At 42.2% G+C, this 17,858-nt stretch overlaps 1 protein-coding gene across 1 annotated transcript in view; it reads left to right on the forward strand.

Moving 5' to 3' along the window:
- Positions 1 to 17,858, forward strand: part of LOC139375127 (gamma-aminobutyric acid receptor subunit alpha-2-like) — a 42,067-nt gene that overhangs the window by 18,785 nt on the left and 5,424 nt on the right. Inside the window, exons 7-8 of the mRNA XM_071116611.1 lie at positions 11,700 to 11,843; positions 12,142 to 12,294. Of these exons, the coding sequence (XP_070972712.1) occupies positions 11,700 to 11,843; positions 12,142 to 12,294 (297 nt within the window). The remainder of the gene's footprint in view (positions 1 to 11,699; positions 11,844 to 12,141; positions 12,295 to 17,858) is intronic.

Below are 17,858 nucleotides of genomic sequence, written 5' to 3' on the forward strand. Positions count from 1 at the left end.
TTTATTTATTTCATGCCATTCCCAGTGAGTCAGAAGTTTACATACCAAATTAGTATTTGGTAGCATTGCCTTTAAATTGTTTAACTTGGGTCAAACATTTCGGGTAGCCTTCCACAAGCTTCCCACAGTAAATTGGGTGAATTTTGGCCCATTTCTCCTGACAGAGTTGGTGTAACTGAGTCAGGTTTGTAGGCCTTCTTGCTCGCACACACTTTTTTAGTTCTGTCCACAGATTTTCTATGAGATTGAGGTCAGGGCTTTGTGATGGCCACTCCAATACCTTGACTTTGTTGTCCTTAAGCCATTTTGCCACAGCTTTGGAAGTATGCTTGTGGTACTGTCCATTTGGAAGACCAATTTGCTACCAAGCTTTCACTTCCTGACTGATGTCTTGAGATGTTGCTTCAATATATCCACATAATTCTCCTTCCTCATGATGCCATTTATTTTGTGATGTGCACCAGTGCCTCCTGCAGCAAAGCACCCCCACAAAATGATGCTGCCACCCCCGTGCTTCACGGTTGGGATGGTGTTCTTCGGCTTGTAAGCGCTCCCCTTTTTTCTTCCAAACCTAACGATGGTCATTATGGCCAAACAGTTGTATTTTTCTTTCATCAGACTAGAGGACATTTCTCCAAAAAGTATGATCCTTGTCCCCATGTGCAGTTGCAAACCATAGTCTGGCTTTTTTATGATGGTTTTGGAGCAGTGGCTTCTTTTTGCTGTGCAGCCTTTCACTATAAGCGTGGTGAAAGTCAGTTGTTAATTTTCTTTGTATCTGGTCAACACATTTTTTCTCAAAAAGGGTCGGTACCAGGCTGATTGGTCAGCTGTTTGAAACGGTAAAGGATGCTTTGCTGCTATTCTTGGGTAACGGAATGACTTACGCTTCCCTGAGGGCCTGAGGGCACACACTTCCCTGTAGACTTAGACTGAAGAGATGGCAAAAAAGGGTGGCAATATAGTCCGCAATCATCCTCAGTAAGTTGTCAGTACCAGGTGGTTTGTCATTATTGATAGACAACAATCTTCTTTCTTTTTTTTAACCTTTACCACACACTACGGAAGAGAATTAGGGCCAAGTGAAGAGAACAAAATAATAAATGTGATTGCTGTTGGTACTTGGATTATTACTATTTTTACATGTGTAGTACTTTAAAACTTTAAATACTTTTTGGGAATAAAGTTTAAATTAAATTAATCTAATAAAGTGGCAATATTTTGAGAATAAAGTGGTAAAATTCAAGAAAAACTCGATAAAATTTTGAGAATAAAGTTTGGTTCGATTTGGTTATTGGCATGTCTTCCTGGCTCCCTGTTGCTGTGTGCACCACTGTTGAAATGCTTGCATTAGATGACCTGGTGAAACTAGACTTTAGAATTGGCTTTAGTAAAAGTATTAGGACCTGGAAGAGGTTGTGCCACAGATTATTCTCAGAAGGAGGAACCACACCGTGCGGTTACATACCTAGGTAGAGACGGGTGGGTTGTATTCTTAACGGCCATGCATAGTGCGTTGTCAGAACACAAGTTAACTATCTTGGTACTGTCACTGATTGCGAAGAGACATGGAGTTGTGTGCATCATTCCCTGTCATGGTGCCCTTCGAATTCACTACAATGTTATCCTCAATCCCCTCTGTATGCCACCACCTTGCATAGTATCGTAGAGAGTAACAGCTAGGCCAGCAGCCTATTTGTTGAAACGAAAGGTAAAATAAAATAATATTTGTCACGTGCGGCCGAATGCTTACTTTACAAGCCCTTAACCAACAATGCAGTTCAAGAAATAGAGAAAATATTTACTAAATAAAATATGGTAAAAAATAAAATAAATAGTAACACAATAAAATGACATAACAATAACGAGGCTATATACAGGGGGTACCGGTACTGAGTCAATGTGCAGGGGTACAGGTTAGTCAAGGTAATTTGTACATGTAGGCAGGGGTAAAGTGACTATGCATAGATAATAAACATTGAGTAGCAGCAGTGTAAAAACAAAGGGGGGTCAATGTAAATTGTCAGCGTGGCCATTTGATGAATTGTTCAGCAGTCTTATAGCTTGGGGGTAGAAGCTGTTAAGGAGCCTTTTGGACCTAGAGTTGGCGCTGCTGTACCGCTTGCCATGAGGTAGCAGAGAGAACAGTCTATGACTTGGGTGACTGGAGTCTTTGACAATTTTTCGTCCTTCCTCTGACACCACCTAGTATATAGGTCCTGGAGGGCAGCCAGCTTGTCCCCAGTGATGCATTGGGCCGTACTCCCTACCGTACTCTCTGTAGCGCCTTATGGTCGTATGCCGAGCAGTTGAGAGCAGTCAGGATGCTCTCAATGGTGCACCTGTAGTACTTTTTGAGGATCTGGGGACCCATGCCTCATAATTTCACTCTCCTGAGGGGGGGGGGGAAGGGTGTTGTTGTGCCCTCTTCATGACTGTCTTGGTGTGTCTGGACCATGATAGTTTGTGGGTGATCTGTACACCAAGGAACTTGAAATTCTCAACCAACTCCACTACAGCCCCGTCAATGTTTAAATTTACCTAGGCAAGTCAGTTAAGAACAAATTCTTATTTTCAATGACAGCCTAGGGACTGTGGGTTACCTGCCTTGTTCAGGGGCAGAACGACAGATTTTGACCTTGTCAGCTCAGGGATTTGAGCAGGCACCCCTGAGGGGCCCCGGTGTTGAGAATCAGCGTGGCAGATGTGTTGTTGCATACCCTTAGGCTGTTGCCTACCCTTAGGCTGTCCCCACCTGGGTATACTCCTCAATGCCATTGGATGAATCACAGAACATATTCCAGTCTGTGCTTGCAAAACAGTCCTGTAGCTTAGCATTCTGACCACTTCCTGCTTTAGTTTTTGCTTGTAAACAGGATTCAGGAGGATAGCGTTATGGTCAGATTTGCCAAATGGAGGGCAAGGGAGAGCTTTATATGCTTCTCTGTGTGTGGAGTAAAGGTGGTCTAGAGTTTTTTTCCCTGTGGTTGCACATGTGAAATAGTGGTAAAAAATGAGGTAAAACGGATTTAAGTTTGCCTGCATTAAAGTCCCCTGCCACTAGGAGTGTCGCTTCTGGATGAGAATTTTCTTGTTTGCTTTTGGCCTTAAACAGCTTGTTGAGTGTGATCTTAGTGCCAGCATTGGTTTGTGGTGGTAAATAGACTGCTATGAATAATTTAGATCAGAACTCTCTTGATAAGCTGTAGACCACACTATCTACCATGAGGTACTCTACCTCAGGCGAGCAATACCTCAAGACTTATTTTAATATAGACATCGCGCACCAGCAGTTATTGACAAATAGACACACACCCCCGCCCCTTGTCTTACCAGACGTAGCTGCTCTGTCCTGCCGATGTACGGAAAACCCAGACAGCTCTATGTTATCCGTGTCGTCGTTCAGCCATGACTCGGTGAAACATAAGATATTACAGTTTCTAATATCTCGTTGGTAGGATAGTCTCCACCGTAGATCATCAATTTTTTTTCCAGTGATTACACATTGGCTAATAGAACTGATGGTTCTATTAACTTACACATTTGTGCATAATGGCATGGTATTTTATGTACACTTCCAAGTAATCTCACAGGCCTAGGTTTATAATCTTGTGAATGTAAGTCACGGATTGCGTGGAGAAGGATTGCGTGGAGGAGGATTGTGCGTCTCAGTCGGGCTCAATGGCTGCACCAAAACCCCTGTCATTGACCTTGCATAGTCACGGGGCAGGGAGTTTGGGCAAAGCCCCGTCTGAGACAGCAATTTTACAGTCCATTATCTAATAGGTCTAGACACTTGGCTCTATAAGGTGAACAAGTGGTAACCTAAGTTAGCGGTATATAGCTGAGGCAAATAGCCTATAACGGAGACAATGCCCCTGTTTTGGGATTACCCATTTGTCCTTCATTCCTCCCTTCCTTGAAGACATCACCAATAGATGGATAGTGAAGGAGATTTTACTCTAGACTACCAACCAAGTCATGTCAGATCAGTGATTATTTCTTTATATATAGCCTATGCTCATTGATCATCATTGATCTAATAGGCCTGTATTTATATCAACGATTATTTCAAGAAAGGGAGAATCAATCCATTAATATATTCAAACAGAGCCTAAGAATAGCTGCTTTGCACATGAAGGAGTGGTCCTTGAGATGCCTCTTCTCCCACAGACAGGTGCTATAGGTTTATAATGGGCTGCAAAATAGCTGTGTTGTAGCAGCTAGACATGAGACACATACACGCATAGCCCCCGGTCTTCAGGATCCCAAGATAATTTGTTTAATTGGGTGTGCTCACATATCCTAGCCTATAGTCATTAGAAGGAAATACAACTGTTAGTAAAACACCATGGATAAGGTCATTAATGGTTGCCATTATGCACAGATGTTTTATTCCCCTCTATTCTGAACTTTTTTTTTCTCATATAGGCCTAGCTATAAGACTCTCTAAGCTACTGTCTGTAGTCTATGCAAGGTGTTCGCCTAAGCTACACAGGAGAACATTTTATCAAATTCAGAGGGCAGACTGACAGTGACTAATACCCCTTTTATATCATGGTGTAATGCATATGTCATCTTCATGGAGTCTCGCCCCACTACTGATCAGACAAGTGTAGTGATTGTAATGCAAGATAGAGGCCACGCTATCTCTCGTCAGAGATTGTATTTATTGTGGGAGATTGCTAAATATGACCTATTTATCCAAGACAGGGTAAATATATTGTTTCAGGTGATAATAAAACATGTTTTGTTTAGTTATTTTATCCTCAACTTGTTTCTCTAACTTTATAGCATGTCGAGCTAGCTAAAAGCCAATGCTAGGTTGAATGTACCATTGTAGCTAGCAACCTCACCTAGTAATGACTTTTGGTTTTTATAATAATTATCATCACAATAAACTTCAACTGAAGGCAAGTCATATAATATAATGGGTATTATTTAACATTTATATTAAAATATTACTCACTTTTATGGAATGGGTAAAGTTGCTAGCGAGCCCATAAAGCCTTCAATATGGTTTGGTAGCTTCTATGGTTTGGTAGCTTCCTGTTCTTTGACGGACTGAAAATGACTCAAAGTTAGAACAATTTCAAAGTATGCTCTGTCCTTCTCGCAACGGAGCCTTCAATCACAAGGGCGCGTTGCGTTTCCACTCCGTTGTGGGTGTAATGTAACAAAGTTCGTCAGTGTCACTGCATTTTAGTACATCGAAGTACATGCATTTCCAATGTAACACGGTGTTTGCCTTACAGAAATGCATTGCAGAGGTATTTTGTCTGGTGCATAGTTGGATTTATCGAACATATGCGTTAAACTGTATGCATAGATGGCTTGACAGAAATGACAGCAGAAAGTTGAACTTTTGTTGCACACACATCCTATTGATGCTGTGTACCATTTTAAGCAATGACGCTGTCGGTGTGATCAATACATAATGCCTCGAACACACCTACAGCACCATTGTGCAAAATGGTACCCAGTATCATCTAGATATGTGTGCAACATACAGTACCAGTCAAAAGTTTGGACACACCTACTCATTCAAGGGTTTTTCTTTTGACTATTTTCTACATTGTAGAATAATAGTGAAGACATCAGAACTATGAAATAACACATATGGAATCATGTAGTAACCAGAAAAGTGTTAAACCAACCAAAATATATTTTAGAGTTCAGATGATTCAAAGTAGCCACCCTTTGTCTTGATAATAGCTTTGAACACTCTTGGCATTATCTCAACCAGCTTCACCTGGAATGCTTTTCCAACAGTCTTGAAGGAGATCCCACATATGCTGAGCACTTGTTGACTGTTTTTCAACATATTTACCTCTGCAAGGCAGTGCTGCAAGGCAGTGCTGCAAGGCAGTGCTGCAAGGCAGTGCTGCAAGGCAGTGCTGCAAGGCAGTGCTGCAAGGCAAGCACAGCGTTCCATTGGAAATTAATGTACTTCTGGTGTACCAAAATGCAATGACGTGTGATCGAGGTGTGATTGAGGAACCCCAGGTCTCTTCGCAGTCAGTGACAGAGCCAAGAAAGTTTTTTGTTTGCGCTCATAATGCACCATGGCCTTTAGAAGAGCATATGCCTATAGTATGAAGTTTTCAGGTGGAAACTTGATGTGTGCGTGCGCACGTGAGGTGACACCTGTTTGAACTGAGTTATTAGATAATTAGACTGATAAGCGTGCGTGCACAGTGACACCTGTTCTAACAAGTGTATTAGATCATTAGATTGATGGCCATTTGTTTGTTTTGCCCCTACTTTTTAACACCCACACACAACACCTGCATACACACACAACCCACCCATCTTTACCTATGTATGTAACCACATCGACTTGGATAAAATACCTCATCCAAGTCTGTGTGGTTCCTCCTTCTGAAAAGAACCTCAACCTCTTCCAGGTCCTAATAATTATAATAATATTTTTTTGGGGGGTACGACATTTAGCCTTTAGTACCACATCCCATTTATTTTATTTAATTAGGCAAGTCATTTAAGAAAAATTATTATTTACAATGATAGCCTAGGAACAGCAGGTTAACTGCCTTGTTCAGGGGTAGAACAACAGATGTTTTACCTTGTCAGCTCAGGAATTTGATCTAGCAAACTTTTGGTTACTGGCCCAACGCTCTAACCACTGGGCTACCTGCCGCCACAAATAACACATCCATAAATGGAAAAAAGATCATGAGGAATAAGGGTTTGAAGTATCTGTCCTATACTTAATTATATATACTTTATTTTTTATTTTTTTTACACATAACCCCTTTTTTATGGTAGGCACAAAATGACCTCCAAAATTCCATAACAAATTTTAACCGGTATGGTTACCTTCAGACGACTCTGTCACACTTGTGGGGGTTATAGAGCAAAATGGAGAACACCATAGTGTTTGTGAGAATCTCCCCTTTCCATAGAGTGAAATGCTATAGCGATTGTCGGGATGTTTCATGGTCTGTCAAACACCGCTGTGGTTTTGTCTACCTTCGCAGACGATGCAAAAAAACATATCTCTAGCGTAAACTGACGTATTTTGATGTGGATTTTTTATTATTACTTATATTGACGCACCAGTGATAATGATGTGCTAAAAGAGCAAGGATTTCTTTGTTACTGAAGCCGGCATATCTAACTCCGGCATTTCAAAGGTGGCACGGCACGCACAGCAACAGGGAGCCAGTGTCACATTCTGACCTTGTTTTAGTATGGTCAGGGCGTGAGTTGGGTGGGTTGTCTATGTTCGTTTTTCTATGTTGTGTTTTGTGTTTGTCCTGGTATGGTTCTCAATCAGAGGCAGGTGTCTTTAGTTGTCTCTGATTGAGAATCATACTTAGGTAGCCTTTTCCCACCTGTGTTTCGTGGGTGATTATTTTCTGTTTAGTGTGTTTTGCACGTGACGGAGCTGTTTCGGTTGTGCTTTTTGTTTCTTTATTTGATAGTGTTCAGTTTAAATAAATAACATGAACAAGTACCACGCTGCGCTTTGGTCCTCACCTTCTTCCACCGACAACCATTACAGAATCACCCACCACCAAAGGACCAAGCAGCGTGGTATCGGGCAGCAGCAGAAATCTCAGGACTCATGGACATGGGATGAGATTCTGGACGGAGAAGGACCCCGGACACAGTCTGGGGAATATCGCCGCCCCAAGGCAGAGCTGGAGGCAGCGAAAGCTGAGCAGCGGTGGTATGAGGAGGCAACTCTAAGTGCTTACCATGGAGAGGGGTGGACCGGGCAGGCACTGTGTTATGCCGTGAGGCGCACGTCTGTCCTGAGCTGCCGGAGCCGCACGTCTGTCCTGAGCTGCCGGAGCCGCCCGTCTGTCCTGAGCTGACGGAGCCGCCCGTCTGTCCTGAGCTGACGGAGCCGCCCGTCTGTCCTGAGCTGCCGGAGCCGCCCGTCTGTCCTGAGCTGACGGAGCCGCCTTTCACGTCGGAGCTGCCTGAGTCTCCCGCTGGTCCGGTGCTGCCGGAATCGCCCTTCACTCCCTCCTGTCCGGCGCTGCCGGAATCTCCCGTCCATTCGGGACACGTTGCTAGGGTCCCCAGTCCGAGGTTGGAGGCGAGGATCGCTGCTCAAAAGGCTCCACGGAGGCGGGTTAAGAAGCGGGTAAAGACTATGATGGAGTGGGGTCCACGTCCCGCGCCAGAGCCGCCACCGCGGACAGACACCCACCCAGACCCTCCCCTATAGGAGGGGGAGGGGGGGGGGGGGTACTGACCTTAGTTCTTTTGTTATGTCTTTGTTTTAGTATGGTCAGGGCGTGAGTTGGGTGGGTTGTCTATGTTTGTTTTTCTATGTTGTGTTTTGTGTTTGGCCTGGTATGGTTCTCAATCAGAGGCAGGTGTCATTAGTTGTCTCTGATTGAGAATCATACTTAGGTAGCCTTTTCCCACCTGTGTTTCGTGGGTGATTATTTTCTGTTTAGTGTGTTTTGCACGTGACGGAGCTGTTTCGGTTGTGCTTTTTGTTTCTTTGTTTGATAGTGTTCAGTTTAAATAAATAACATGAACATGTACCACGCTGCGCTTTGGTCCTCACCTTCTTCCACCGATGACCGTTACAGCCAGAGAGGTATGCAATTAATAACCAAATCCCTTACTTTAATCACAGGTTGACTTTTATTGCCAAGAGTCTTGTCCTGGAGGAAGAACTGAGCGGTTTCCCATTAAATAGGCCAGCTATAATGTCAAAATTGACTAGATTATGAAAATACAAATACACTTTTAAAAGTACTATCTCTTCACTTGGTCCTAATTCAAAATTACAATGCTTGTCTTTCATAATTTAATATAATTTGGTCAGTTATGTATTTTTTTTAAATATATTTTTTTTATTTCACCTTTATTTAAACAGGTAGGCTAGTTGATAACAAGTTCTCATTTACAACTGCGACCTGGCCAAGCTAAAGCAAAGCAGTGCGACACAAACAACAACACAGAGTTACACATGGAATAAACAAACATACAGTCAATAATACAATAGAGAGTCTATATACAGTGTGTGCAAATGAGGTAGGATAAGGGGGTGAGGCAATAAATAGGCCATAGTGGTGAAATTATTACAGTATGTCAAAATAAACACTGGGGTGATAGATGTGCAGAAGGTGAGTGTGCAAAGGAGCAAAATAAATAACAATATGGTGATGAGGTAGTTGGATGGGCTATTTACAGATTGGCTATGTGCAGTGATCTGTGAGCTGCTCTGGCAGCTGGTGCTTAAAGCTAGTGAGGGAGATATGAGTCTGCAGCTTCAGTGATCTTTGCAGTTCATTCCAGTCATTGGCAGCAGAGAACTGGAAGGAAAGGCGGTTGAAGGAGAAATTGGCTTTAGGGGTGACCAGTGAAATATACCTGCTGGAGCGCGTGCTGTGGGTGGGTGCTGCTATGGTGACCAGCGAGCTGAGATAAGGTGGGGTTTTACCTAGCAACGACTTATAGATGACCTGGAGCCAGTGGGTTTGACAACGGATATGAAGCGAGGGCCAGCCAACGAGAACATACAGGTCGCAGTGGTGGTATATGGGGCTTTGGTGACAAAACGGATGGCACTGTGATAGACTGCATCCAATTTGCTGAGTCGAGTGTTGGAGGCTCAGTTTTACTAGGGTATGTTTGGCAGCGTGAGTGAAGGCTGCTTTGTTGCGAAATAGGAAGCAGATTCTAGATTTCATTTTTGATTGGGGATGCTTAATGTAAGTCTGGAAGGAGAGTTTACAGTCTAACCAGACACCTAGGTATTTGTAGTTGTCCACATATTCTAAGTCAGAACCGTCCAGAGCAGTGTTGCTAGACGGGTGGGTAAGTGTGGGCAGCGATCGGTTGAAGAGCATGCATTTGGTTTTGCTTGCATTTAAGAGCAGTTGGAGGCCACGGAAGGAGAGTTGTATGGCATTGAAGCTCATCTGGAGGTTAGTTAACACAGTGTCCAAAGAAGGGCCAGAAGTATACAGAATGGTGTCGTCTGCGTAGAGGTTGATCAGAGAATCACCAGCAGCAGGAGCGACATCATTGATGTATACAGAGAAAAGAGTCGGCCTGAGAATTGAACCCTGTGGCACCCCCATAGAGACTGCCAGAGGCCCGGACAATAGGCCCTCCAATTTGACACACTGAACTCTATCAGAGAAGTAGTTGGTGAACCAGGCGAGGCAATCATTTGAGAAACCAAGGCTATCGAGTCTACCGATGAGGATGTGGTGATTGACAGAGTCGAAAGCCTTGGCCAGGTCTATGAATAGGGCTGCACAGTATTGTTTCTTACCGATGGCGGTTATGATATTGTTTAGGACCTTGAGCGTGGCTGAGGTGCACCCATGACCAGCTCGGAAACCAGATTGCATAGCAGATAAGGTACGGTGGGATTCGAAATGGTCAGTGATCTGTTTGGCTTTCGAAGACCTTAAAAAGGCAGGGTAGGATAGATATAGGTCTGTAGTAGTTTGGGTCTAGAGTGTCTCCGCCTTTGAAGAGGGGGATGACCGCGGCAGCTTTCCAATCTTTGGGGATCTCAGACAATACGAAAGAGGTTGAACAAGCTAGTAATATGGGTTGCAAGAATTCGGGTGGATAATTTTAGCAAGAGACGGTCCAGATTGTCTAGCCCTGCTAGTGGCCCAAATTTTGCAGCTCTTTCAGAACATCAGCTATCTGGATTTGGGTGAAGGAGAAATGGGGGAGGCTTGGGCAAGTTGCAGTGAGAGGTGCAGGGCTGAAAAATGCTTATTGAAATTCTCAATTTTCGCGAATTTATCGGTGGTGACAGTGTTTCCTAGCCTCAGTGCAGTGGGCAGCTGGGAGGAGGTGCTCTTATTCTCCATGGACTCTAGTGTCCCAGAACTTTTTGGAGTTAGTGCTACAGGATGCAAATTTCTGTTTGAAAAAGCTAGCCTTTGCTTTCCTAACTGCCTGTGTATAATGGTTCCTAACTTCCCCGAAAAGTTGTACTGTATATGGCAGGGGCTATTCGATGCTAATGCCGTGTGCCACAGGATGTTTTTGTGCTGGTCAAGGGTAGTCAGGTCTGGAGTGAACCAAGGGCTATATCTGTTCCTGGTTCTAACTTTTTTTGCATGGGGCATCCTTATTTAAGATGGTGAGGAAAGCCCTTTTAAAGAATAACCAGGCATCCTCTACTGACAGAATGGGGTCAATATCCTTCTAGGATACCTGGGCCAGGTCAATTGACAAAGCCCTGCACGCTGAAGTGTTTTAGGGAGACAGTAATGAGTGATGGTCGCTTGACCACAGACCCATTACGGACGCAGGCAATGAGGCAGTGATCGCTGAGATCCTGGTTGAAGACAGCAGAGGTGTATTTGGATGGCTATGTTTGGCTTTGAAGGTTCAGAGTTTGTTGTTGGCATGTCATGCCTAAGTTTGCTAATCTTGCCAATGAAAAAGTCATTAAAGTAGTTGGCAATATCAGAGGGTTTTGTGATGAATGAGCTATCTGATTCAATGAAGTACAGTATGTAGCTGAGTTCGCCTTTTTGCCCCAAATTTCTTTTAATGTGCTCCAAAACTTTTTATTATCATCCTTTATATAATTTATCTTTGTTTCATAGTACAGTTTCTTCTTATTTTGTTTAGTTTAGTCACAATTACAATTAATCAATTTACAGTACATTTGCCAATCAGCTGTTGCGCCAAACTTATTGTGCAGACTTATTGACCTGTATTACTTTCTGCAGATGCTTACACAATGGCTGAAGTGACGTACATTTGGACTCGAAATGCATCAGCGTCAGTGGAGGTAGCAGGAGATGGATCCAGACTGAACCAGTATCACCTTCAGGGCCAAACTGTCGGGACAGAGACCATTAAATCAAGCACAGGTGAGTCTAGACCAGAATAATCAAAAAATGGTGTGCTCGAATCAAATAGTATTTTAAAGAAAAGTATTTTGGTGAAGGGTTGGAAAGGAAACATCAACTGGAAAATGAAAACCCACACTCACAAGTAATAGTAACCTGTGAGTGTGTGTTTTCTAGTTGATGAGTCTACACCAGTACCCATTATTGGATCTGAGCAGCGACACCAAGCAGAGACAATCTCCTGAACCAAAAAATAAAAAAATACAATTATCACACCACACTCTCACCTGTATTTGTTCTGCTTCTTCCCTGTCTGTAGGTGAGTACACCGTCATGACAGCCCACTTCCACCTGAAGAGGAAGATTGGCTACTTTGTGATCCAGACTTACCTGCCCTGCATCATGACCGTCATCCTCTCCCAGGTCTCCTTCTGGCTCAACCGAGAGTCTGTACCCGCCAGAACTGTCTTTGGTAAGCACTTTCTCACACAATTACTTGATCACAGCAAATAGCGAATACTACCACAACGGTGCCATGTTTGCAACGTCTCATATGTGATTTTGTCTTTAGTCAGGCTGAACATGTTTGCCTATGTAGTCAAGTAAAACATATTATTCCACTGGAAGTCTCTGCTCCTTAGTGGTTGAGAGTGCTCCTCAATGTTCAGGTCAAACATATTGATGGTCAAGTCAAACACGTCATATGTTCAATTTTTCCAGTCAATCAGCCCTTGTCAGATAAAATGCATTCCACCATAGCTAGTTCAAACACCTGTTACTCTACAGTCAGGCCAAACACCTGCTCTTAAATAACAGCCTGGTCAAATGGTCAGATACAGTAAGTCACATGCTGCACATACGCTCCTATCCCTGAGCAGGAGTGTTACATCTGACAGGCTAACGCTATCAGAGCATCACAGCATGCTTATCACAAGAAGCCCAGTCGACCCCCATAAAAAATTAATAAAAGCCCAGTCCCTTATATCCTATTTGGAAATGTCAGGGACCTGTCGGTCTCTAAACTGGGGCTTCTATACACTCTCTCCGTCTGCCCCATAATGTAGATTCCCCTAATTTAATCAGCGCTAATTATGCATTGGAGTTCCATGTATTCAGAGCCAGTCAGTGTATTCACAACCTTAATGACATGAAGATTATGTTCTGTATCAGTTGAATGGTTTAACATTAAGGGAACTGGAATGGTTTTTAATAGGCCTTTTAGAGGAGCAAATTCATGGCTTTTAAGTTGACTTAACATCAAACTACCACTTTAGCCCTCAATGTAAACACAGACCACAGGCATATTAAAGATCAGTTACTCTAAATGCCTGTGGTTGCCAACATAACAGACAACATATGAAAAAAAAACTTTTGCAGTTTTGTCTTTATATGCATTGTTGTTGGTTTAAATTATTGTAGAATAGTTTCTAAAGTTTTAGGAAATAGTATATCCATCTATTTGTTTTCCTTTGAATACTTCTATATTATGAGTCCTTTCTTTTTCTTATTGTTTACATTTTGGGGTCAACTCACCATACAAATTCAACACCTGCATGATTTTCTGTCTATACTTTTAATTTGTTCACAATTCTCCCTCAGTCTTCCAGTGTATCAAACAGATTGATAACTATTCTAAACATGTTCAATTATAATTCTCATGAATATCACTCATTGAGACAGTCTAGCTCAGCATTTATTAAACTTGGTCCTCAGGACCCCAAGGAGTGCACGTTTTGGTTTTTGCACTTACACTACAAAACTTATTCAAATTATCAAAGCTTGATGATTAAATTATTATTTGAATCAGCTGTGTAGTGCTAGGGCAAAAACCAAAACGTGCATCTCTTGGGGTCCTGAGGCCCGAGCTTGGGAAACCCTGGTCTAGCTATTCATGCAAGGTTATTAAACATTTCATATTCAGATAATAGCTGTTAAATCCAGCTTTCTAGAGGGGCCAAAGAACTGTGGCGACTGCTCCTTCTTTTCATTGGGATTTGGCACATTCTACACTGAAAGAGTGAACAGGTTTCATGAAGTTGTTATGAATATGCTTGAAAGGGGCTCTGAACCTCCTGATCTAGCCTCGGTTTCAATTATCCTCATTATGAAATGCCAGTGATAACGAGGCGTGCTTTGATGTGGGTGTCTCTTTTGTGTGTTCGAACGTGGGAAGCGATGGTACATTCGCTCTGCCAAAACAGTACACAGTTAGTCATTCACCCTTCCAGATAACCTAACCAGGTCTTGTCTGGAAGTAGGCTAGACTAGCTAGCAAGCTAACCAACTTCTTTCACCAATTAGCTTCAGCCGGCTGGTGTGCGACCATGTGAAAGTTGATTTGACTTTGAATAGCCTAGCTCTGTTGCTAGTTAGGGACCGTCAATAAATTACGCAATATGTTCAGGTTGCATATCTTTAGTTGTCTCATTAAATGCTTTCAATATTTGCATATTAATTTCTAAAATGTATAGTTGGTTTGAGTTTAAGTCATGGAAATTTGGAGCTATTGACATTTAAAAGATTGTCTAATGTACTTTAACTGATGGTCCCTAACTAGCCCCATAGGGATATCGAATGTCAAACCAAATGGACCATGGGCATTACGATCGGGTCCCATGCAGCTGCGCTCCGAATTGATGATTACTTGGGTGCTGCCAGCTGTGGGCATGTGGGCAGGATTGAAATAAACCCAACCCAAGGAAAACTGTTACGGTACCCTTCATTCTGTGACAAACAATTTTTTTTGTAATTATCTCGCAAATCTCCGTTTTGGATGAGACTTTATGACGAAAATGATCCTATTTACACTTTGTAGTACATTTTGACACTACAATAATTGTTTCTGACTAATATCGATGCCACATTGGCCGTTTTCTACCAGAGAACTTATTTATTGCCTTCAGTTGCTCTTTAAAGGCACACTGTAACTTGTAACACTGTGGTAGCTAGGAATGAGTTACATAAACAATGATCGACAAACTCCTAACAAATATCTCACAAGTACACTGTAACATTAAGGGCTTGATTCAATCCATAGCACTGAAGATCTGCGCTGTAGTGCAATTGAAATGTCAAGGCATTGTTCTCGTGTTCGCAGAAACTGCATTTACGGTAAACGGTGCATATATTGGCTCAATCGGAAATAAATTGCGCTATAATGCAGATTTTCAGCAAAGGCCATCTAAGGAAAAGTATTCCTTTTAGAACTGTGTTCCTTGTTGTCTCAGTTCTGAGATCTTGCTCTGTGGTGGTGTTCTGGTTAAATTATTTATGTAGTCACCACTTCAAGCCTCCAAAGCATATCCCCACAGGGAGTTTTATCCTCGCAATCAGAGGATTGTTATTTTACCCTTTTAGCCTGCGGTATGTTTGATGTAGTTTCATGTTTCCTCAAATGCAATGAAAAAAAGCCACAAAAAAACCTATCCATCAGCAGCCATGTGGGGAAAATACACCCATTATTTCAATGTCAATGTCATCTTAGTCAGAGGTTTGAAGGAAGAAATGATAACTCGTTGTCTATTTACATGCCTGTGTCTGCATGTTTAGAGTACACAATGACAATGTGTAGATTGTCAATGGAAAACATGTTTTGTTTTGTCCAGATTTGTTTATCCTCTCACCTTCACCTGCAATGCAGTAATCAAAGTGTATTTTTTCTCTCTGAAAATGATGAGGCCAGGCAATTAATAAAGAGACAGGAAGATGCTTTGTATTTGCTTTGACTGAATTCATAGAACAGGGACTTGAGGGGGAGAGACACCTATTGATCATTTACGAGGAAACTCAAGGAAGCGGAGGAAATATGGTGGATGTCTTTGTTATTTCTGTGTGTATTCCCGTGTATGTAGGAGTACAGGTCTGGAGTGATGCAACATCAAAAGGAAAACACATTATCCTCTCAAAGCATTGGAGTGGTTTGATAGGGTGGGATTCCCGCATGTCCTCCAGCACCTGATAGTCTTTATGCACCATGCCGAGTACTTCATATCAGCTTGTTGGTAATACTTTACTTGAACTGCACTGCCGAAATGCCTTCTTAAACACATCATAGAAATGATGTGCAAGACATCATAAAAGGTCATGACAACAGCTCACCTTTGACTTGAGATAATTGAACAGTAAAACATATTTTTCCAGATATTTATCTATATATTGGGACTGTGTTATATAAAGACTATTTTTGTTAGGACTGTCAAAGTAAACGCGTTAACGCATTTAACTCGTTACATGTTTATCGGCGTACATTTTTGGGACGCCATTAATCACATCTTTATATCTTCACTGCACAGCATCTTAACGCATCGATCACACCAACAGCGTCTTTGCGCAAAATGGTACGCAGCATCATCAAGACCATTTCTGTCAAGCCGTCTACACATACAGTTTGATGAATACATTCGATAAATCCAACGTATGCACCACACAGAACGAACTGCAACTGCCTCTTCAATGCAATGCTGCAAGGCAAACACAGCGGCCCATTGGAAATGAATGTACTTAGGGTGTACTAAAATGCAATGATGCTGTCGGTGTGATCAAGGCGTAAGTGCACATGTTTCCGCACAGACCCTTTTTAAGCGCAAAACACAACACTTAACACAGCTACGATCAATGGGTGTTTCTAGAAGGGACACATATTTTGTCAAAATTGACTTGTCATATTAGGTTTCGGAGAATTTATGCAGCAGGGTAAATAACGTAGGGTTATCTAAAAACTACTTTTGACATAATTTTGACAAATTGTACCCCATCTAGACATGACCTAGTCAATGCTTGCGCCTTAACATGAAACCCCTTTACATCTCAGAAGACCTTGTGCCTCTAGCCAAAATAATTTAAAAATGATGCCCAATATTACCAGAGCTGTTTTTCTTTCTGCCGCAGATTTGTGCGCAAGTCACGGGCCACTTGCGAGCCACTATTTTTGGGGGTTTGATAACAAAATATATTTAGCTAGCTAGTTATGTTACTTGACCACAGGAAGAACTGACATTTAATTTTTTATTTAAACATTATTTAACCAGGCATTCTTATTTACAATGACGGCCTACCAAAAGGCAAAAGGCTTATTGCGGGGACGGGGACTTGGATTTTTAAAAAAAATGTAGGACAAAACACACATCATGACAAGAGACACCACAACATAACATAAAGAGAGACCTAAGACAACAACACAGCATGGTAGCAACACAACATGACTTCAACATGACAACAACATGGCAGCATCACAACATGGTAGCAGCACAAAACATTGTGCAAACATTATTGGGCACAGACAACAGCACAAAGGGCAAGAAGGTAGAGACAACAATACATCACGAAAAGGAATAGGCTACTCAAAGAGATGCTTTAAAGGTAGGCTGCATATGCAAGAGTGGGGTGATTATGATTGTGTGTGTAAGTGAGGATGTGTATGAGAACGGGATTAAGTGGGAGAGTTCGATTTGCCTGGCCCGTTTCCTGGGTGAATGGAGATTTCGGAAGGACCAACGGAATGGCCTAAAATGTTCAAACTCCGCTCACCCCGGGCACTGAGCCATGCAAAATGTACTTGCCAGGCAAGAGCGAGAGGAGGGTGTAGGCGGGAGAGTGTATAGGCCTATGGGTGTAAAGTTATCTGAACAGTACAGATGGTAACCGTTCTTTCATAACATTGTTAGACAAGTTTAAAAGCTCTTTGTACTTTGTATCCATAGAGCCCGCTCTTTTTTCCTATAGTCACACTCATATAGAATGTTTGAAGCCTTAACAGTACTTAAAGCTGTGTTTGTGTGTGTGTGTGTGTCACTTCAAGAATATTGATAAGATGGAGTAGGCTTACTTAACCATCGGGAGTGTTAATAAGCTGTATGTTAGTGACTTGTGTTTACTGTGAAAATTAAATTAAAACCGTCTAATTTTGTGTTTCCGTCCCCAATCAATGCATAGTATGCCTGCAACTCAATGCACAGTTTTTTTTGTGGAAAAAGCTTTCTTTAGGGCCATTAACTCTATTAAATTATTGTATTAATTTGACAGCCCTAATTTTTGTGC

This window comes from Oncorhynchus clarkii, chromosome 19, assembly GCF_045791955.1.
Source record: "Oncorhynchus clarkii lewisi isolate Uvic-CL-2024 chromosome 19, UVic_Ocla_1.0, whole genome shotgun sequence".
NCBI lineage: Eukaryota > Metazoa > Chordata > Actinopteri > Salmoniformes > Salmonidae > Oncorhynchus > Oncorhynchus clarkii.